Source organism: Lemur catta, chromosome 7 (genome assembly GCF_020740605.2).
Source record: "Lemur catta isolate mLemCat1 chromosome 7, mLemCat1.pri, whole genome shotgun sequence".
NCBI lineage: Eukaryota > Metazoa > Chordata > Mammalia > Primates > Lemuridae > Lemur > Lemur catta.
In genome coordinates, this window is record NC_059134.1 from 15,940,846 (window position 1) to 15,961,448 (window position 20,603).

At 49.1% G+C, this 20,603-nt stretch overlaps 1 protein-coding gene across 4 annotated transcripts; it reads left to right on the forward strand.

Annotated features, from left to right (window-relative positions):
* Positions 1–13,049: 13,049 nt before the first annotated feature.
* On the forward strand, positions 13,050–20,503 carry NRGN (neurogranin). Of its 4 annotated transcripts, none has more exons than XR_006736240.1 (5): positions 13,050–13,228; positions 18,824–19,050; positions 19,286–19,306; positions 19,406–19,644; positions 19,728–20,503. XR_006736240.1 is itself a non-coding variant. In XM_045555710.1 (4 exons), the coding sequence occupies exons 1-2, from the start codon at positions 13,214–13,216 to the stop codon at positions 19,043–19,045; spliced, it is 237 nt and encodes a 78-aa protein (XP_045411666.1). In that variant the 5' UTR covers positions 13,050–13,213; the 3' UTR covers positions 19,046–19,050; positions 19,286–19,306; positions 19,728–20,503. The 4 variants fall into 4 exon arrangements, 2 of the variants coding, with proteins under 2 accessions (XP_045411666.1, XP_045411667.1); XR_006736241.1 differs by having other exon boundaries at positions 19,289–19,306; XM_045555710.1 differs by lacking the exon at positions 19,406–19,644.
* Positions 20,504–20,603: the final 100 nt, after the last annotated feature.

Here is a 20,603-nt window from a genome sequence, read left to right on the forward strand (position 1 = left end):
CCCTCTGAATAGTCCTGCGGCTGGGCCACCACCACCCATCTCTCCCTGCTGCCTCTCCTTCCTCCTCTCCAGCTATTCTCCCTGGGCTGCCAATCCCACTCCAAAGTCACTTTCTACAGGGAAGGAAATTAGCATTTGTGTTGGGACAGAAAGTGACACTGCTCAGCTCTCACTGTCATTCTGCTCTTAATTAATATTTAACCTCAGAGAGATTGTGTAGCAGACGGAAGTGGCTGATGGGAGAACAAAGCCCTGGCTGGCTCTCCTTTTCAACACTGCCTCTCCAACTTGCAGCTCCTCCCCCTGCACCTTCGGGCCCTGAATCACCCCAAGGCCCAGGGGGAAATGGGGAGGCCTGGCAGGGGACACCCCTGAGGACCCTCGACTGTACTGTATGGATTTATTCCCTGGGACTTCTTGTTTGGCTAACACTGTCGTAACAAAATGAGAGCAGCTGCTGCCAGGAACCTGATTCCCAGTGCCCAGAGCGAGACCCAAGCCTGGCCTGCCGGGAAGGATGAAGAAACAGGGAGGGGAAAAGAAAAGCAATGCAAATGTGCCCCTCAACAGATTATATTTAATGCACTATTTTTAGTTGCCTTCAATCCCTCGGGGCTGTCAGGGCGGTTGCAGCCCCACTCCCCCGGGAGAGGAAATGACAGGCATTATTACCCAGCCCAGGAACACTGGTGCAGTGCGTGGTGGGTGGGGGAGGTGCTGTCTTGCCAGCTCCAAAATTTGGGAACTTAACTTCCAACGGGAAATCGAGGACACGGAGAAAGACACAGGCTCAGGACCTCCTCCTCCCTTGCCAGCCAGCCAGCCAGATCAGCCCCACGACCACGTCCACTGGGCCCAGACCAGGAGTGTGGGAGTCTCCTCAGTCCCCAAGTTGTCTCAAAAAGTAGGTTATACAACATCCCTCACTGCCAAGTTCTTCCTTCTCTCTAATCTTAGCCCTGCCTTCGGTCTCAGCCCATTTCCCCTTGCTCTGCACGCAGAGGCACAGGAGGACAGCTGGCCGTCAGCCCCCAGCCAGAGAGCCCTTCTTTGTCTTGCAGAAAGTGATTCAGTTTCCTCTCGACCTTCTCTTCTCCAACCTGAGTCATTCTCGTTCTTTGAACCTTTCCACACATTATCATGTGCTTTTTTTTTTTTTTTAACTCATCTCCTTGTCGCTCTTCTAACCCTACTCTGAATATATCCCTAAGTTCCAGCTTGGAACCCCAAACAGACACAAGACTTTTCACCAGGGAGCACCTGAGCATCGTTTGAATGGAAGAAATTACTACATACCATCTTGGAGAGGTTTCCTAATTGTCTCTGTCCTCTCACCTCTCTCCGCAAGACCAGACGCTCCTTACAGGCTGCGCCCTCTACTTGGCCAACCTCCCTCACCCTCACGCAGCCAAGCGCAAGGCTTATAAGAAGTGGCACATAAATGTTCATGGTGTTTAGGTTTAACTGAGATGCATACATGAAATCTTTTGACAAAGTACTTATAACTTACCTTGCAAATTACACAGTGGCATCTCAGTGGTCGTTTTTATTATTGTGGTGCATACCGGACCTTTGGAGAATGCTTGTATTCTCAGCCACAGCATTATATGATGTTCATTCATTCCATAAATACTTACTGAGCTCCTACCATATGTCAGGCACTATGTTAGGTGCTGCGATGTCAAAATGAAAGACCTAGTTCTACACATTTTAAAGGAAGTCCCAGCCTAGTGAGGACAATTAGATGAAAACAATGAGTAGGCCACATAACTGCTAATAAGGGGACATAGGGAGGGGAGGACTGACCACAACTCTTTAGTCTCCAGTGATTTTGACTTGTTAGGTGTCGATGTGGACATTTTTTGACTGCCAGCGTCCCTGCCTAGGGCTGGCCCACCCCTTCCCGAGTCTGTGTGGTCCTGGAATGTTTGTCAGTAACAAGAGCAAATGCCCAAGAAGGGCTGCTCAGAGGCCTTCCACGAAATTTCATATATAGCTACACAGAGAGAGATGGTCTCTATCATTTGGGGATTTGGGGCTGTCAGCAACCTTCCCTCCTACACCATGGAGCAGGCCAATTTAAGGCTGAATCTAATGCAGAAAGACTCTGAGGTAGGCACTGCTATATGATGGAGAGGGAGACAGAAACCCCATGACATCGCTCTAAGCACTGGGTACAGCCATGCTAGCCCAGTTAAGTGGCCCGATACGTCCCTGTTTTTGTTTAAGCTCGTTACTCCGGAAGGAAGCAGAAGCCTGAAAGAGACCTCAATGCCAAGATCACCTGTCCTGGAGAGGAGCAGAGAGAGAGAAGGTGGTTGTTTAATGTGCAGACTTAGTCTTCTGTCTTTATGGCTTCCCGACTAAGACACGTAGATTGGGGAGAAATTCATCTTGGCAGGAGAGATGGCTGAATAGCGGGGTAGCTTTAGAGTTAAACAGACTTGAGTGGAATCCCAGCTTTGCTGCCTACTAGCTGTGTGACCTTGTTCAAGTTACATAACCTTTCTTTTCCCCCACATTTTCCCTACCTATAAACATCAGAAAGAATGTTTGCTTCATTGGATTACTGTGAGCATGACGTGACATAATGTTTTGAGATGGACATACATTATTAGTCATTTCAGTCCAGAAAACTCCCTTTCTCCTGTGGAACTGCTCTTCCTCACTCTCTCCAAATGTTCCAGGAGGACACTGTCAATCACATGACTATAATCCAGTTGGCCACACAGTTGTGCCACAGGTTGGGTTAATTACAATATCTCATCCACCTTGCCGAAAGGATTAGTGCAAGGATGGGCATGTGGCTCAATGCGGTTTAACAGAGACCTCCCCTGGGAATTGTTAAAATATTATTAATAAAGTTGGGATTGAATAATATTTCTTCTTTGGTCCCAAGGCTGTAATGGTTTGAGTTCAGAGCTGCCTGCAGCCATAGTTCCAGCATTATAGAAATAGCAGCATTATGCAGAAGGAAGCAGAGACAAGAGATAAAAAGGGAAAAAGAGAATCTTAATAAGATTTTACATTCCTGGAGCTGGTTGTTCTAAAGCTCCACCTCTGCCCTTTCAGTGAATCAATGCTTATGCTAATATAGGTTGGGTTTCTATCCCTTTCAACCAAAAAAGTCTTAATCAATACAGAGTGTGATGCACTTAGTATAAAGCAGATGGCACATAATAAATGCTCATAATAAATATTTGGCACAGAAAGTGCTCCCAGGAAAATGATTTAAGACTTTCCAGACTTATGGAATCTTTGCTTTAATTTAAGATAAATTCTTGAGCCCTTGTGTGTGTATATATGTATATTTATACACATATAGGTTTACAGTAATAAGAACAATGTGCAAGAAATGGAAGTGCCCTACTAGTGTCCCAGAGGTTTCTGCTTGTGGGTAAAAGTCATTCCCATCTAGTAGTTAAAAGTAATGCCCATTTCAAAGGAGATAAGGCTACATTAGCCAAAGAACTGGTAGAGGGTCCTAAGGGCATCTGATTAATCTTTCAGAATGTCAGAATAACTAGATTGGCAACTGCAGATGGAGTACCACGTACTGGCTACCAGAATGGTGGAGGAAAGGGCCCTGAGGAAGCTCCAAAGGTTGTATAAAAACGGGATTCTGGATGAACATTCACTCTGCCTTTAATCGATCTCCTCCCAGCTAACCTTGGAGGGTTTTATTTTTATTAAAAGAGGTGGGAAGTTTCCTCATTGGGTTGTCTGACATGGTTGATCCCAATACCTTGAGTAAGTCCGTATGTTAATGACTTCTGCCCTCTAGTCCAAACCAGTGGCCAGCCCGGTAGAGGAAGACCAACCTGCCACTGCCATTTATAAGGAAGTAAGGGCCTGCCACCTATCACTTTTTAAAAACCAGTACAGATCAGCCATCTGGCTGGAGATAAAATGCCCATACCCATCAATTCCTCATCTATCTCTGCATTCTCATCTTTGTCTTAAAGGAATTTTCCTTAATCGCCAGTAATTCCAATTATAGCAAGCCCATACTCCAGACATGGGACAACTGGGAGAGGTTGATGTGATAGAAATAGTGAGACAGACTAGGGGACAAGGACTTTGAGCATGACTGCAGGAACTATAAATGGTCACTGAGAATCCTGCAATGACTCCTTCAATTAAGCAAAACCAATCTAGGACGACCAATTAGGGAATCGAGGCGGCACAGGATTGTATAGACTCATGTCTGAATTACTAGCTGTCCCAGCTTAGACTTTTCAGGGTCTGTCATCAAAGAATCCCTGGAAACTACTTGCACATGCACTCCTCATCTTGACAAAATGATAGGTGCATTGGTCTGATGCACTCGAACATCTCTTGTATTATTGTGGCATGTTAGGGACTCATTCGTGTAAATGTTATAGAAAGCCTGAATGATAGTGTCTTAAATCTATAGGGTTGGGGCTTTTGTTCCTTGTGATATTAGCATGTCGACATTTTGTTTCATCATTACAAGATAGCTAATGCAACTCCATATTTCAGGTCTGCATTTAAGGCAGAAAGAAGGAGGATGATTGTACCAGCTGCATCAGCCCCCTCCTGTCTGGAGTCTGGAAAGTAAGAGCTTTCCCAGATTTCTCAACAGAAATTGCATCTCATTGACCATATTGGAGTCTTGTGACCAGTCCTAACTAGGCTTAGATATGATCTGTTGTCATGTTTGGACCCATGAATGCCTCTACAAAATTGCAGTTGTGTCATCAAGCAAGATGGGGAATGCATGGATATTGGCTAGGTAAGCAGAAATGTCTGCCATGACAATTTCATTACAGTCTACACAACCCCACTTATTATCCCAAGGGTGGGACTTTCCTATTGATCTGACATGTGTTTAGCAAGTCACAATGCAGCACTGCTCCACCATCCTGTTCCAGAGGAATAGTAAGTGTTCTCTTTTCTTTAAAGACCAAGCTTTACACTCTCTCTCTTTTGAGGAACATCTACTAGATAGGATTGTGTTTACTGCACAGAACTTTGACTCTGTCTACTAGGTATATATGAACACTGAACACCTATAGAAAGACTATTGAAATCTCTGAAGGTCTCAGGGTCAAAAGGAAGTGTGGTTTTACCTTCACTTCCTTCTCTCTAAGTAGCACGAACATTTCCACTAACAATCCAATCCCAAAACAGTTCATGTTCCAGCTCTCCCCACCCTCATCCCACTCCAACACATGATCCCATGAAGGCAAAGCAAAAATAACAAAAATACATCAACCCAAATAACTATCAGTACACACTTTATTAAAGTTAAATGTTCCATGAAAACTACAGAATAACAAAAGTTTATAGTTAATAATCCTTTACTTTTCAGTGCTTCAGTCTGACCAAAAAAAAAAAAAAATCAAAACAAACATCACTTTCCAAGGTTAGAGCCAGAGTTTATCTGGGTAAAATTTTTACATTTTCTCATTTTTACATAGGGAAAGATATTTTCCCAAATGACCAAATTCCCGTGTCATGATCCAATCCCAGGGTGTGTGACATATCTTTTATGTTGGATGATGTCCTTGAGGAAGCTCTCTCTTGCAGATGACCTGCCATTCAGGCCCTGCAATGGCTGACTTCTAACATATGTTCACCTATATCTTGGCCATGGTGGATGCAGTCCACTAGAACAATTCTGTCAATGTCTCCTTTCTTCCAAAGTCTAAAACTTCAGAACGTATCAACACTTCCTATGAGAAGTTCATAGGAAAATTCAGGAAAAGATGATTATTGGTAACACCATCTTTAGCCAGACAGCTGATCTGGATTGGTTTAAAGAAAGTGATAGGTGTTGGCCGGGCGCGGTGGCTCATGCCTGTAATCCTAGCACTCTGGGAGGCCGAGGCAGGTGGATTGCTCAAGGTCAGGAGTTCGAGACCAGCCTGAGCAAGAGCGAGACCTCATCTCTACTAAAAATAGAAAGAAATTATCTGGCCAACTAAAAATATATATAGAAAAAAAAAAATAGCCAGGCATAGTGGCGCATGCATGTAGTCCCAGCTACTCGGGAGGCTGAGGCAGAAGGATTGCTTGAGCCCAGGAGTTTGAGGTTGCTGTGAGCTAGGCTGATGCCACAGCACTCACTCTAGCCTGGGCAACAAAGCGAGACTCTGTCTCAAAAAAAAAAAAAAAGAAAAGAAAGTGATAGGTGTTAAGCCTTTAATTCCTTATAAACAGCAATGGCAGGCTGGTCTTCATCCACTCAACAGATCTGGTAGGTGGAAGTAATTAGCATATGAACTTATTCAAGGGAATTGGGATCAACCATGTCAGACAACTCAACAAAAGAAATCTCCTAACTTTCTAAGTAAAAATAAAACCCTCCAAGGTTAGCACTGGAAAGAGAATGTCCAAGTGGAACAAGGCACCAAGACCACACAACCTGGAGCCGGCTTCCTCTTGCAATGCCTCACTAAGGATTGCTGCCACCAAGCTGCCTGCCCCACCTTGGCCTCTCTGGCCTGAGGCATGTCTCCTTGCACAGCAAAGACAAAGTGGAAATGCTTAGCCAAGCTAAAGGAAGGAAACATTCAAATGGAACCAGACAGAGAGTAACATTAAACTGGATAAACGGGGACAGACATAGCTCCTTCCTGGCTTTCAGGCCCTGTCATGGTCCATCTCCAAGTTGCTCCCAGGAAAGAGTCCACCTCAGCATGGACTTCGGAGGAACATGCCTCTGTGTCTCAGCTCCTCAAAATGGAAGCCCTGAGACTAAATCTCAGAGAAATGAAGAGATGCCTCTCTGTTTAAGGCCTACCTTCTAAGTTCTTGCTGAACACACACCTGGCCTTCTAACAGAAGCACGGCCTGCTGCAAATGAGGTCATGCCTGGCCACAGCAGTATGCACTTTCCCTACTCCTCGCTTCCTCTTGACATGTATTCATTCATCCTCCCCCGTATTCATTCAATCATTCAAAAAATGGTTACTGAGTATCCACCATGTCCTAGACACTGTGCTAAGGGTACAGTGGTGAAGAAAACAGCTCTGATCAGGCCTGGCATGGTGGCTTAATCCTAGCACTCTGGGAGGCTGAGGCGGGAGGATTGCTTGAGTTCAGGAGTTCAAGACCAGCCTGAGCAAGAGCGAGAACCCGTCTCTACTAAAAATAGGAAAAAATTAGCCTCACAACTAAAAATAGAAACAAAAAATTAGCCGGGTGTGGTGGCTCACACCTGTAGTCCTGTAGTCCCAGCTACTCGGGAGGCTGAGGCAGGAGGGTCGAGTGAGCCCAGGAGTTTGAAGTTGCTGTGAGCTAGGCTGACGCCATGGCACTCTAGCCTGGGTGATAGAGTGAGACTCTGTCTCAAAAAAAAAAAAAAAGAAAGAAAAGAAAAGAAAGAAAGAAAACAGCTCTGATCAATTTTCTTTTTTTTTTTTTTTTACATTTCATATTTTTCAAGCTTTATTGAGGTATAATTGACAAATAAAAATTGTATATTTTCAGGGTGTACAATGTGATGATTTGATATATGCATACACTGTGAAATGATTACCACAATTAAATTAATGAACACATTCATCACCACACATAGTTACCAGTTTTGGGATGTGTGTGTGTGGTGAGCACACTTAAGATCTACTCTCAGCAATTTTCAGGGAGACATCCCCATGCTCTCTGGCTCTCCAGAGTCTTTCCCCCTGGAACCTACAGTCTAATGAGTATATGTTTTAAAAAAAGTATTAAAGAGTCTTTATATTTCAGACATGTATACTTAGACATCTATGAATGAAATGATAATGGGGGAATCATAAGGAATATAAATAAGTTTGGTAATGAGTTGAGAATTATTGATGAGTACAGTGAAGTTCATCATATACTACTTTATTTACTTGTGCATATGTTTAAGTTTTTCTAAAATAAAAAAGGTGTTTTTTCTTTAAAAAAAAGTATTAATATAAAGCAATAAATGCTAGATGCCAAATGAATGGCACAACCATGGCCAGTGGACCACTCCAAGCTCTCAGATCAGAGAGTGAGTGTCAGCATGAAGCGTGAGAAGTATGATACCTGCCACATACACGCACACCGAGAGACATTCGGTCTGAGTGATTTTGAAAGGGTCTCGGTCTCCTGGGTAAGAGCTTCCCCCACCTCTGCCTTGAGGGAGACAGTGACGAGGAGAAAGGCCTGAACTTCACTTGCATCAACACACACGCATTGCTGGTTGAGCCAGGACTTCCTTTTATCTGACTATCCAGCTGAACCACAAAAGGCAAGTATGTCCTTAAATGGACTAAGGATTAAGGTAAAAATTACACTTCATGTAAGTGTTTTTGTAAAAATCAAGACAAAACTGAGGTGGTTATTATTAGGTTTGTTTTAGAGATTGTTATTCAAATGTTAATAAAATGGTCGTTGTCTTGTTATTAAAAGGCTGTGTTGGTGTAATGTTTGCAGGCAGGATGTGTGGGCCCAGCAGGTGCACACATCGCTCAGTGTCACTAGCTCTTAATCATTAGAAAAGGTGGGAAGGAAGCCGGGGAAAGGGCAGCGGAGAGACATGGAACGAGTACACGTTTGCAGCAATATAGGAACAAGGAGCAACCACATCAAGGACTCTGAACTTCGCCAAGACCCAGAACAAAAGGGGTGGAAGTGGAGGAAGCAGACGCCTGGCACGTCACAGGAGCAAGGGGCAGGCGTGTGCTAGAACTCTGAGGAACAGCAGGGCCGCTGAGCAGGAGTGAGCACCAGTTGGTGTGGACCTGGAGGTCCTGGTGGGCTTTGATACGTCACCAAACATGAATGCAGGGCACAGAGCTTCGGGCATGAAACCCTGTGTGTAAGGAGATTAGGACTGCTGTCCTCAGGGCCCCTCTGGGCTGGGGTGGCAAGAGCTCACAGTGACACTAAATGCAGTTCATGGTCCACAACATCTGCCCCTGCCTTAAATGTCCCTCTGCCCACTCCTGGTCCCCTTCACTTGTCTGAGCTCTATTCTTGCTTCAAATCACCCTCATCTAGGGAGCCTTCCTTGATCACCGAAATTCTCAAATCATTTCTCTCATACCTCAACTCCCATAGCATTTACTGTCTGCATCATTCATTTGGCATCTACCATTTATTACTTTATTTTATACACACACATACACACATACATTTGTCATTAGACTGTAAGATCCAAGAGAAAGGAGACTATGTGTGATTTGTTTCCCCATAACCCATTACAATGAGCCCCATACAAATGCTAGGAGCAGGTTACAGGGGAATGAAACACGGAATTCTAAGTCCAAGCTCCTGTGTTTGAGCACTAGCTCTGCATGCCATTAGAGATCTAATGCCAGACAAGTAACAAGCCACTTACCCTCTCTAGGCCTCAGTTTCCACCTCAGAAAAAGGGTTTAAAAATACCAGTACCTCCTCACACAGTTCTCAAGAGCACCACATTAAATAATGGATGGGAAGCACTTTGCAAAAAGCACTCTTCGGAGTTAGCCTAGTACTCACACAATAGTGTCGACTCTTTCCCCATCTTACCAAGTACGTTATATCAAACCTTTAATCTACGTTGTGTCCCTAGCAGAACCCCGCACACAGCAGAAGCTCAAGAAACATTTACTTTTCTTGATAACGATGCTAACAACGACAATGTTTCTGACGGCTATTGAGGAAGATTACTTAATGGTCACCTAATGCCCAGCAAACCTGATTTTTCCATTTGAATGCACCACTTGAGCTGTGTGCTTTTTCCTCCTCTCCTTTATGACATGTGGGGTGAGGGTGGGAAGAGGCCTCCAGTCTGGCAGAGGCCCCTTTAAAAATGTACCCGGGCTCCTCCTCTGCCAACCAGGTTGCTAAAAATACGACGACAGCAAAAGCTGAAATATTTGCAGCGAAAACTGAATTTCCTGCTACCTCCACCCCCTCCACACAAATGGGTAAAATCCTGACCTAAGAAGCCCCCAGATCAGCTCCACCAAAGGCACAGGCCTCCTACTTTTCAGCCCCCTTCTTATGATGGAGTCCCTCTGTGGGCTTGAGCTGGGATGTTATGTTCAGAAAGTGCCCACTCTGAGGAGGGGAAGCCACAAGTATTGGCAAATAGATTGTCACATGTCTTGGCTTTTCTCCCTGCTTACTAGGACCAACCCTCTCCAAATCCCCCTCCATCTGTCCCAAGATGGATCTGTATTGGACCACAGAAGCTTCCCACTAATCCATCTTTTAGCCTCTCTTTTGCTAACCATCTCCTCTTCTGCCTGCCTTGGCTGTCATTCTTCACCCTCTCCCTCTGTGCTCCCTGCTGACACCAGCCCACGGCACTGACACGCCCCGGCCCTTCCCTTCTGGAGCTCTTCTCCTTTCCAGGCCTGCAGCCCTTCCCCTTTGGTAGCGATGGGGGCTGGCGACAGTACAGGAGACTCAAGGAGGACAACTACAGGGTCCAAGCCCAGCTGGTTAGTAGGTAATACTCCAAAAGTTGACTGGTGGCACCCAGGCCCTAGGCCAGGCAAGCTGCTATGGGAAATGTCACCTGGCATCATTCTGCCAAGGACCAGAGCCCTGCAGAGCCAGACCCGGGCATCCCATACTGCACCTGTCCCTTTTCCTAGCTCCTCTATTTGAGAATCACTGGCTCAGAGTCCCACCAGTCCACCTTGCAGACAAACTCCCGCCACCCAGAGGTGCAGAAGAGGGACCTCTCACCAGGGTTAGTGTGTGCCTTGGCCCCACGGTGGTTAAAGGGCCTCCTCTGAGCACGTCTTTGGATGTCAGTGTATGACAACCTGCTCAGGGTGTGTGGCTCTGTGGATGTGTGGGCAGTGTGTGTCTGCGTCTTTGGGTCTATGTGTATGTGTCATTTATATGGGGCCATATGTGCTGCTGCTCCTGCCTCTGGTATTTGAGTTTGTGAATGTCTGTCTTCTCATTCCAGTCTCTGCCTTCCTCTCTGTCTTTTCCTCACCTCAGAGCCAGCCCATCCCCCAGGGTGAGCGCTGTGGCCAGTTCTGCGTAGGCGCCTCAAGTGGGCTGTTGCTGAAATGGTTGTTTTGCAGATGGAATTGACAGTTGCCGTATCTGTTCTCCCATGGGCCTGCCAGTGTTCGGAGACACCCTCACCCCACACAAAGGTGTCTTTCAGGAAGAGACAAGGGCTGTGCTGCCTGTGTGGGAGTTTGGGGGGAGTGTAAAGATACCCCCCCTTTCAGCTCTGACCAGCAGGAAGAAGGGCCCAGAGGCAGCACAGCCTGCAGAGGGATGTTGCCTAGCAACTTGGGAGACTTAACTGCAAACTCACCAAATCCCGAATTCCTCAGCTCTAATTTGGGAAGAGAAAAGCACAGAGTCTAGGCCTGGTAGCCACTATGTCCCCCCCACCCCAGTTTCCTCCTTTTCTCTCCCCTTTGGATAGTAGAGTTGAAGTCCAGCGGGAATTGGCACAACCTAAGGCCCCAGATGTGCCCATCATATATGCAAGAGCCTGAGTTGCCAGGACATCCGGCCATTTGGTGGAGGTGGGGAGCTGGAGGATGTGCCAGAGACAGCTTGGGGAACAGATTTTTAGTTACAAGGGTGGGTGGGTCCCAAACATACTGGGAGAGACACCCCTACATCCCAAGCCCTGGAATCCCAGCCGGCATCCAGCTCAGCTCAGGGCCTCAGCTGGCTCAGACTTCCCCATCCTGAGTGGACACTGGAATTTCCCTCCCACTCATTCTCCCTTTGGCCAGCAAAGCCTGTGGGCCAAACATTCAGGTGGGAAGGAAGCATGAAACAGCCATGCCACGACTGGCCAGTGGCTGGGAATTCCTTGTATGCGCACTCAGGGTCCCGTGTCCCACCCAGAGCCACAGGGCATTTTCCTCTCCTTTGCTCTGAGAAGCAGCCATCCTTTCCTCCTTCCCTCCTCTGGGATCTTAGCTGAGAAAGATCCCTTCTAGTTTTCTCAGAGAAGGCCCACCCTAGCCACATAACATGCCACACTGCCAGCTCCGTCACCCTGACAAGTCGGGGAAAGTTGATGACCACAAAAGTGGCAGGCTGTCCCTCCCAGATGCTCCTGCCGTATCTCCCCTTCCCAGCCTCTCACCAAGCACATGTCCTTTCTCACCATAGACCAAAGAGCCTATCACTTCTAATTCCCTATACTTGGGTTTAGGGTATTTTTCTTCTTCCCAGGAGCAAGGGTGAGGGTGGGCCAGTTTTTGCCTTATTCTGAGGCAGAAGATCAAGATGTTAGGGAGAGTGTGGTGTGAGGAGCAGTGGTGGGGAGGGTGTTTCATCCAAATCTGTACATACAAACACACACAAAGTGAGTTTTGTTGGTTTGGTGCAGGGCATACAGATAGATAATAGATGATGGATCCATAGATAGATAATAGAGATGTAATGCAGACAGCTTGAGCAGGGTGATTGCCTGTGTGTGTGTGTGCATGCACGCCCATAACAGGGTGTCTGCGTTTACCTGTAACTGCACACGGTGTGCATTCAAGGTCTATGCAGTTATTTTTGCAGGTTGTGTCTGCAGTATCTGCATGTTGGAAGAACACGTTTTAGTGAGCCTGGCCGTGTCATATATGGACATGCGGGGCTTGTGAGCTTTTGTGTTCATGCGTGCCCATCACCAGGCTGTGTACCAACAGCTTTCTCCGTTCCATAGCAGGAGCGATGATGGGACTTTTTTTTTACCGCACGTCTTAAGGAGCTGTTCTTTGCGGACTGAGGGGGAGGGAAGTTAGAGGGAGCCATATTTGGGACTCTAGCTAGCTTGTGGAAATATGGAGAGGTGGGTGAGGGGTGCGTGGTTTTCTATTCATGGACGGGAGAGGGTGCTGTGCCCAGATGTGAGTGTGTTTGTGCCAGGGATATCGGGGGCCTCCGTCTGCCTACTCCAGCGTACATCTGCCTGGCAGTCTGCCACGCAGCAAGCAAGGGGATTGAGTCGGGAGGATGGAGTGTGGAGGGGGAATGGATACAAGTGTGTAGGCGGAGGGGTTGGGGCAGGAGGCGAGAGGGGGCGTGGTCCTCCCTCCACTTCTCCCCGCCCACCCTGCCGAAGGCTTCTTCTGATTGGCTTCCCGGCAGCGGTGCTCAGGTTACATTCGAGAGCGGAGCCGAGCGCGGGAGACCGGACCCGAGAGGCGAGCTGCTGGTTCGGCACGGGTCGGCTGGCGGCCCACAGCCCCAGAGCCCCCACCCAGCATCACACTGACCCCACCCCCGCCCTCCGCCCCAGGCAAGGACCCCCAACACCAGCATGGACTGCTGCACCGTAAGTTAGAGGGCCTGGGGACCGGCACTCAGCTGGGGCTTGGGCAAGGGGCGCCCGAGAACCCCCCGGATGGCGAGTAAGGAATGGAAGTGGGTGCGGAAGACCTAGGAGCAAAAAGGGGTGCCTGCTGAGACGTGGGTGGTGGGTGGCGGAAGGCGCCCGCCTGAGTTGGAAGCCCTAGGAAAAATGCTCCCCAACTTGCGGGGGCGTCTGAGAGCCGATCAGCCAGGCAGTCTAGGTTGGACTGGGAATTCGACAGGGCTCTGCAACAGGGATGCTGGAGGTTAGACGAGAAGAGGAACTTACCCCACACACACCCCAGTGAGATGCTGGAAACCGTCGCCTAGAGAGAAGCTGCGGCGACCCTTTTCACCTGGCTTTCGGCCCCCACCCCATTCCCCATCCCACTGTCGCCGCCGGGGTGGGCGGACTGGCAGATCCTCACGACCCTTCAGCAATCGCCTAGGGCCCTGTACAGCGCAGGCTGGGATAATCGGTTCATACTGGTTAGTTTGGTAGTTACGATGAGCAGCAAAGAGCCTAGTGAATGTGGTTCTCGGGGGCAGAGGGGCAGGGGGTGGCCCGGCCCCCACCGCCTTCTCGCCCTGGAGGGGGCTGGGGGAAGTGGCCGCGAGAGAGCCCTGCTGGCGAGGGCAGGAAGTGTCTGCGGTTCCTCAGCGCCCACACGGAAGCCTGGATACTCCTAGAGCCTAAAGCCAAAGTGGGTTGCTGTTGAGGTGACTCTATGAAAGCGCCTGGCACAGGACCTGCCTCCTGACTCACTGGAGGAGGGCAGTGATCAGATGTATATAAAATTTATGTTTATTTATTTTTAGCCCCTACATATGGAGAAAGACTACTCCAAAGTCTTTGTATTCTCGTTCAGTCAACTCAGCTAATGATACAAGAGGTTACTGACTTAGCCTGCTCTCCACCCTCCACCCAATGGCGTACAAAAGAAAAAAGAAGTGGGGTTTGGATGGAAAGGATAGTCCAGTTCTATAAGAGTTGAGACTTCCCTATGTCTGGGTACCAAGAGGCAGAGAAAACTTGGGGGCAAGTCGTGGTTGTTGTAATTTTAACTCTTATTTGTGTCAATAATGGTTGCCAGTTTGTAACTGTTTACCACGTACCTAGCACTTTGTATTTAATCATTGCAACAACCTTGTGAGGTGGTATTACTTCACAGATGTGCAGACTGAGGTTTAGAAAGATTAAATGAGGCTGGGTGCAGTGGCTCACGCCTATAATCCTAGCACTCTGAGAGGCCAAGGTGGGAGGATCGCTCGAGGTCAGGAGTTCGAGACCAGGCTGAGCAAGCGCGAGACCCAGTCTCTGCTAAAAATAGAAAGAAATGATCTGGACAGCTAAACATATATATAGAAAAAATATAGCTAGACATGGTGGCACATGCCTGTAGTCCCAGCTACTCGGGAGGCTGAGGCAGAAGGATTGCTTAAGCCCAGGAGTTTGAGGTTGCTGTGAGCTAGGCTGACACCATGGCACTCTAAACCCCAGCAACAGAGCAAGACTCTGTTTAAAAAAAAAAAAAAAAAAAAGAAAGAAAGAAAGATTAAATGATTTTCCTTCCCAAGGAGGCAAGATTTAAGCGTAGCCCTGTCTTATTCAAATAGCTGTTCTTTAACCTCTCCTCTGAATCTGTACTGTTTTTTCCTCATTGTAAAAGTAATATGCTCATCATAGAAAATGTAAAAACGAAAGAAAAGCATAAAAAAGAAACATATTTTGCATCTACAACCCCACCCCCACCCCCTGGAGAAGACCCTGATAACATATCTCCTTCCAGTCTTTTCCTTTTGCTTATTATGCTTCAGGAAGCAATTTTTGTTGTGAAAGGGACTCCACTTTCCTGGGCACCACTGGGGAAGAGCCCCTCACCCTCAGAAGTGTTTTATAAAGTAGAAGAAATAAATGCATGGTGGGCTGTGGGGTATGAGTGGGAAAGGGGAGAGGAGGGAGGGGGCAGTATTGCTGGGGAAGGGGAAGCAGGAGGCATGGCCAGTGGAAAGAGGTGAGTAAGCAAAGGATCCAAGAAGCCAGGGAAGGAAGGTAGCTTGTCTCCTCTGGAGTCTGCAGAACTAATTAGAGTAGGATGTGGAGTCCCTGCCTGCAGGCCCTGCTCTGCCCAGGACCGTGCTCTTGAGTGTCCAGGAAGCCATACTGAGGGATTGGTAGACATAGGTGATATCAGTGTCCCCTAAAAAGGGAAGGCTGAGCCTCAAAAGGTACAGAAGAAGCAGATACACAACTACTCCAGTGCACCCAGCGCACAGGAGCTTTCCCAATTCCTGCCCTGTCCTAGATCTGCAGAGACAAAGGGCTGAGCAAAAGAGACATTTTCAGACTGTGGGGGGACAGGAAGAATAAGAAGGGGTGACAAGGTGGAGGATTGGGGAAGGGCAGGGCTGGGCTCAGTGCTGAAAGGTAGCTGGGCTTGTAAAGAGAACAGTGTACCTCTGGGGGGCTAGAGGTAAGTCCTTCTTCATCTTTCATTCTGGGGTTCTCCTTGCTGACCGCCTCACCAGGTGTTTGGGAAGAGCCTAGTCCTGCTTTATTCCCTCTCTCCCCTTGGTAAGGAGGCTGAGACAGAAATGAGGAAGAAGAAAATAGCTGCTTTTTTTTTTTTTTTTTTGGAGATGGAGCTGTTGATTCAAATGTTACAGTTGCTGAGTTACATAGCCACATGCGTATGACTTTTCCTGCATTCACTTAATATGAAAAGGCAAGGAAACATATTTTTGATCCTACTCCTTTCTTTTGTTTAGTCTAGTTGGCTTGGTCCAGCTTAATTCATAGAAATAATTACCTGCCCTAAGGCAGTGGTTAACAGCAGAGGCTACTGAATCCGATCAAGTCACTGTCACTATTTGTCAGCTAAGTGACCTTAGGTAGGTTACCAAACATCTCTGAGGCTCTATCCTGACTTCCAAAATGGGGATTAAAAGAGGTAATATGTGCAAAGTGCTTAGCACAGGGCCTCCTGACACATAGCAAGCAACAAGCAGGGATAATCCTTAAAGCTATTAGAATTTGGGAATCGAAGGCGACTTTATTCATTTAGGCCAAGTGCTAGTTGTGGCTGAAGAAAATGAGACTCTTGGAGGTGAAGTGACATGCCCAGCTGGGACTAGAGACCATGGCTCCTCTTTTATCAACGAGTGTTCTTTCCACTTCCTCCACCACCAACTCCCCTGCCCCTGCCAGATGTCCCTTGGTTCACATGGAGCTCTCAGACACACACCAGCAGTCTTGGCTTTGGAAGGCACCAGCCCAGCCATCATGACCAAGGAGCCCCTTTCTGGATTCCTTTTACTCTCCTTCCAGTTTTGCCACTTAGCTGCTCTGTCCTGAGAATTCAGCTGGAGGGAGAGGGAGCTGATTCTAGAGAAGAGTGGCATGTCAGGGGTGGCTTTGCCTGTTGTTCCAGGTTTCCATTCTGGATCCATCAGGGGTGGGTGGTGACAGCAAGTAGGGTCTTAGCATGGTTGGGGGAAGATACCCCTTCCCAGAAGGGCTCCTCCTCCGCTTAACCTCCTGTGAGGCCATGGAGGACAGGTGGGTCAGGAATGTTTTTTTATAGTTGTTGCCCCTTTTTGAGAAGTCTCACTGTTCCCTCAAAATATGCCAAGAAAGACTTGAGTTCTGAGAATCAAAGAACCCAAAGGAGTTGTTTCTGATTTTATGTGAGGAATAAGATGTCAGAGCTCTAGACCTGCTAAAGACAAGAATGTGTTTGTCAGGCCCCTCCACAACCACTCGCCTATTCCTAACTCCTTTTAAGTGTGTTTAAATCAATTGTGGGCTTCTTGAGCACAAATGGAAGAACTCTGAAGCCCAGTAAATGAGGATGGCCTGGGGAAACATGGTGAGGGGGAGCCATTTGTAAACCTAGGCTTGGGCATCTGGAATTTAAACCTGTGCTCCTGGGGCAGAACCTGGCCAGGACAGTGATCACTGAAGCCTCACTCATTTCCTATTCACTTCTGTGAACTGGATGGATGAGGACGGGGAGGGGGAATGTGCAGAATTGAGTTACCATATGTGAGACCTTGGTCATCTCATGTCCTAGAAGAAAGAGATAGTGAAAGCCGTGGAAGGCCTCATGCAAAAACTGAGCACAAATTCCTAGAAGCCAGAGAGCCAGATCAAAGGAGAAATGCCCTTCCGACTTCATAGTAACCATCCCCATCCCAACCCTCACTAATGCTGGAAGTAATATTAAGCAACAAAGGGGCAACGGAGCTGAATCTCTCCAGTCCAGGGCCTTGTCTCCCCAGTCAATACCATCAGTTCCCTAGCCCTTTCTAGGAAAGAGGGCAGGCTGTCAGAGAACCAGAAACCTACTTTGGGGCACAGGGGTGGGTCAGACTATTATTAGGTTGAACCATGTGAAATTATTATATGACCACTTTGGGCCTATGGAAACTACTATTTTGCATCAACTTATTATTATTTAAAACAATCATAATAGCTACCATTTATTGAGCAACTAGATTGTGCCAGAAATTTTATGCATATCATGCTGTTTTTTCTTCCCCACAACCCATAGAAGTGGATATTATTATCCTGACTTCTCAGATGAAGTCTCAGATGAAGGAGCTGAGATAGGAATGGATTAGATTACTTGCCCAAGACCACACAGTCATAGCAAGTGGTAGAGCCTTGGTTCATTTTCTGGGCTGCATTTGCTTATCCTACAAAGTAGGGGTTAAAAATACATTCTGGACTCTGACATACAAAGGTTTGAATCTTAAGTCCACTGATAACTATCTGTAAGACCTCAGGTAGGTTTTTAAACACTCCAATCATTAGTTTTATTAGGGGTAAACTAGGATAACAACAAAAAGGTACGTCATAGCTTTATTTTTGAGGACTGAATAAAATAATGCCTAGAAAACACTATGTTATTGCACCTGGAACAAGGTAAGTGATGAAATGGTAGCTATCATCATAATTCCTTTCTTCGTCTTTTCTCTGTCACTTCTTCCACACTATACTATCTCTTGTCCTGGGAAGCAATGGGAAACAACCTCTGGGCCTCCAGCGCTAGGTAGGGGGAGGCTGACTCACTGAGAACTCAGGGAGAGGGCTGTCCTGCTGAGTCTTCTACACCCTCTCCCCAGGGAATCCTGGACTGAGAAGGGGACTTTCTGAGCTGGAGGCACCCTCTGAGAGCAGGGGGACTAGGGCCACTTCCACGAGAGCCTGCTGCTGCTGTCCTTGCTCCTCCAAACCCACCCCCCAATCAGCTCTGCAGCTCCCCTAACTCGGCCGCTGGTGGTGGGCCTGGCTTTCTTGTATCCCGTCCCACCGTGCTCTTCTCTTTCCTGAGTTGGTCACACGACTGTGTCCGCCTGGCCCTGAACCTTACTCTTCACCTGCCGCTCCCCCCACCCAACACACCGGCCCCAGAGTGCGGCCTTGCTTTATCCCTTCCCCACACTCTGCTCCCCTCTCTGCACCTCCCACCCCCGCGTCGCCCTCCTCTGCGTCCCCCAGGGCTCTGTTCCTGTCCCACCCCGCGGGATCTCGATCCAGTTACCCCATAAGAACCCCTCCCCGCCCCGCCCCCAGGAGAGCGCCTGCTCCAAGCCAGACGACGACATTCTGGACATCCCACTGGACGATCCTGGTGCCAACGCGGCCGCTGCCAAAATCCAGGCGAGTTTCCGGGGCCACATGGCGCGGAAGAAGATAAAGAGCGGAGAGCGCGGCCGGAAGGGCCCGGGCCCTGGGGGACCGGGCGGAGCTGGGGGCGCCCGGGGAGGCGCGGGCGGCGGCCCCAGCGGAGACTAGGCCAGGTGAGGCGGGCAGGGCGCGGCGGGCTGGAGGCTGTCCTTTCCCGGCCCTCCTCCGAAGGAACAGGGGCAGACCGGGGGTACGGGGGGCGACGGGCGGAGAGGGGTGTGTAGGGAGCTAAAGGTGGGGGACCAGAAATCCGAGACGTGAGGTGGGTGGGCGGAAGGGGGCTGCGGGGGCCGAGAGCTCACTGTTTCTGCCTTTTCACCCTCCCTTCCGCCCCGCCCGGGACCAAAGAAGAACTGAGCATTTTCGAAGGTAACGAATACGACCCCGAAGCGGCAGGGTGGGAGCCGTGAGTGGGAGAAAAGGACCAAATCCCCAGCCCTTCCCTCTGCCCGCCCTCACCCCTCCCAGCCGGGGAAATGCACCCTGCGCTTGCGGGTTTTCTGATACATCGAGACGCCTGAGGCTGCGACGGGGACACACCTGGACCAACACAGATACGCAGTCACCCCCATCTGGCTGCACAAGTCTGGCCGAGGGGCACACGCACACCGCGGCGCACACACGTACCTGCCGCGGGGCTCATTTCAGCACAGTGACTCGGGCGGGGGGTTCTGGGTGACTGGGGCCCCCTGGCACTCCCTGCCCAGGTATCTTGGTTCAGAGAGGGAGGAGGGAGGAGGGAGGAAAAGTACCAGGAGAGGACAGGTGCTCAGACCTTCTCTCTCCTCAGTTCCCGAGGAGAGATGGATGCCGCGTCCCCTTCGCAGTGACGAGACTTCCCTGCCGTGTTTGTGATCCCCTCCTTCCCACCAACCTGCCAGCTTCAGGAGCCCCCCTGCGCCCCAGAGACTCCCTCTCCCAGGCAGGCTCCGTCGCGGAGTCCGTGCACTTTTAGTCAGTCTCTAGTCCAGTATGGTTCCCATCTGCCCTTCCTCCCCGACCTACCCTAAACCCTGTGCTCCCAAATCTTCCTTCTTTTGCTTCTCGCCCACCTCTCCCCGCACCCAGCATGCAGCTCTGCCTCCGCAGCCTCGGTGCGCTTCCCTGCGCGCACTGCGGAGGGCGCCCTAAGCGTCGCCCAAGTACGCTCAAAAGAACAAGTCCTTTCGCTCTGTGCGCAGCTGAAAGGGGCGCCCTGCGTCTCTGTGCCGTTCCCGCCTGGACTTTGGACCTGGGGCAAGGAGAGAGGGGAAGAGGGTTTTCATGGCGTCAGACGCCCCTTTCTCTGATCGGAAAGGAAGTCCCTACCCCACGCCTGCCTGTGACGTCCCCTTCCCTCTCCCTAGCGCACTCTTGAGAGCAGCCTCTCCAGCTCTCTTGTTTATGCAAACGCCGAGCGCCTGGAAGGCTCGGTAGGAGGAGTCTTCCGCGGCCCCGCCCCTGCCCCTGCTGGTCCCGTCCCCCGCAGGGCTCCTGGGGCTGTGGCCGGAAGGTTTTTAATCTCCGTGTGTGCATGTGACCGTGCTGGGTTGGAATGTGAACAATAAAGAGGAATGTCCAAGTGTGCAGAGGGTGCCGGCGGGGGGGCGGGGGGAGGAGAGAGTTTGGGTGCACAAGGCCGCCGCTGGGAGCTTGACAAGTCTCATTTGACCAAATCAAAGCGGGG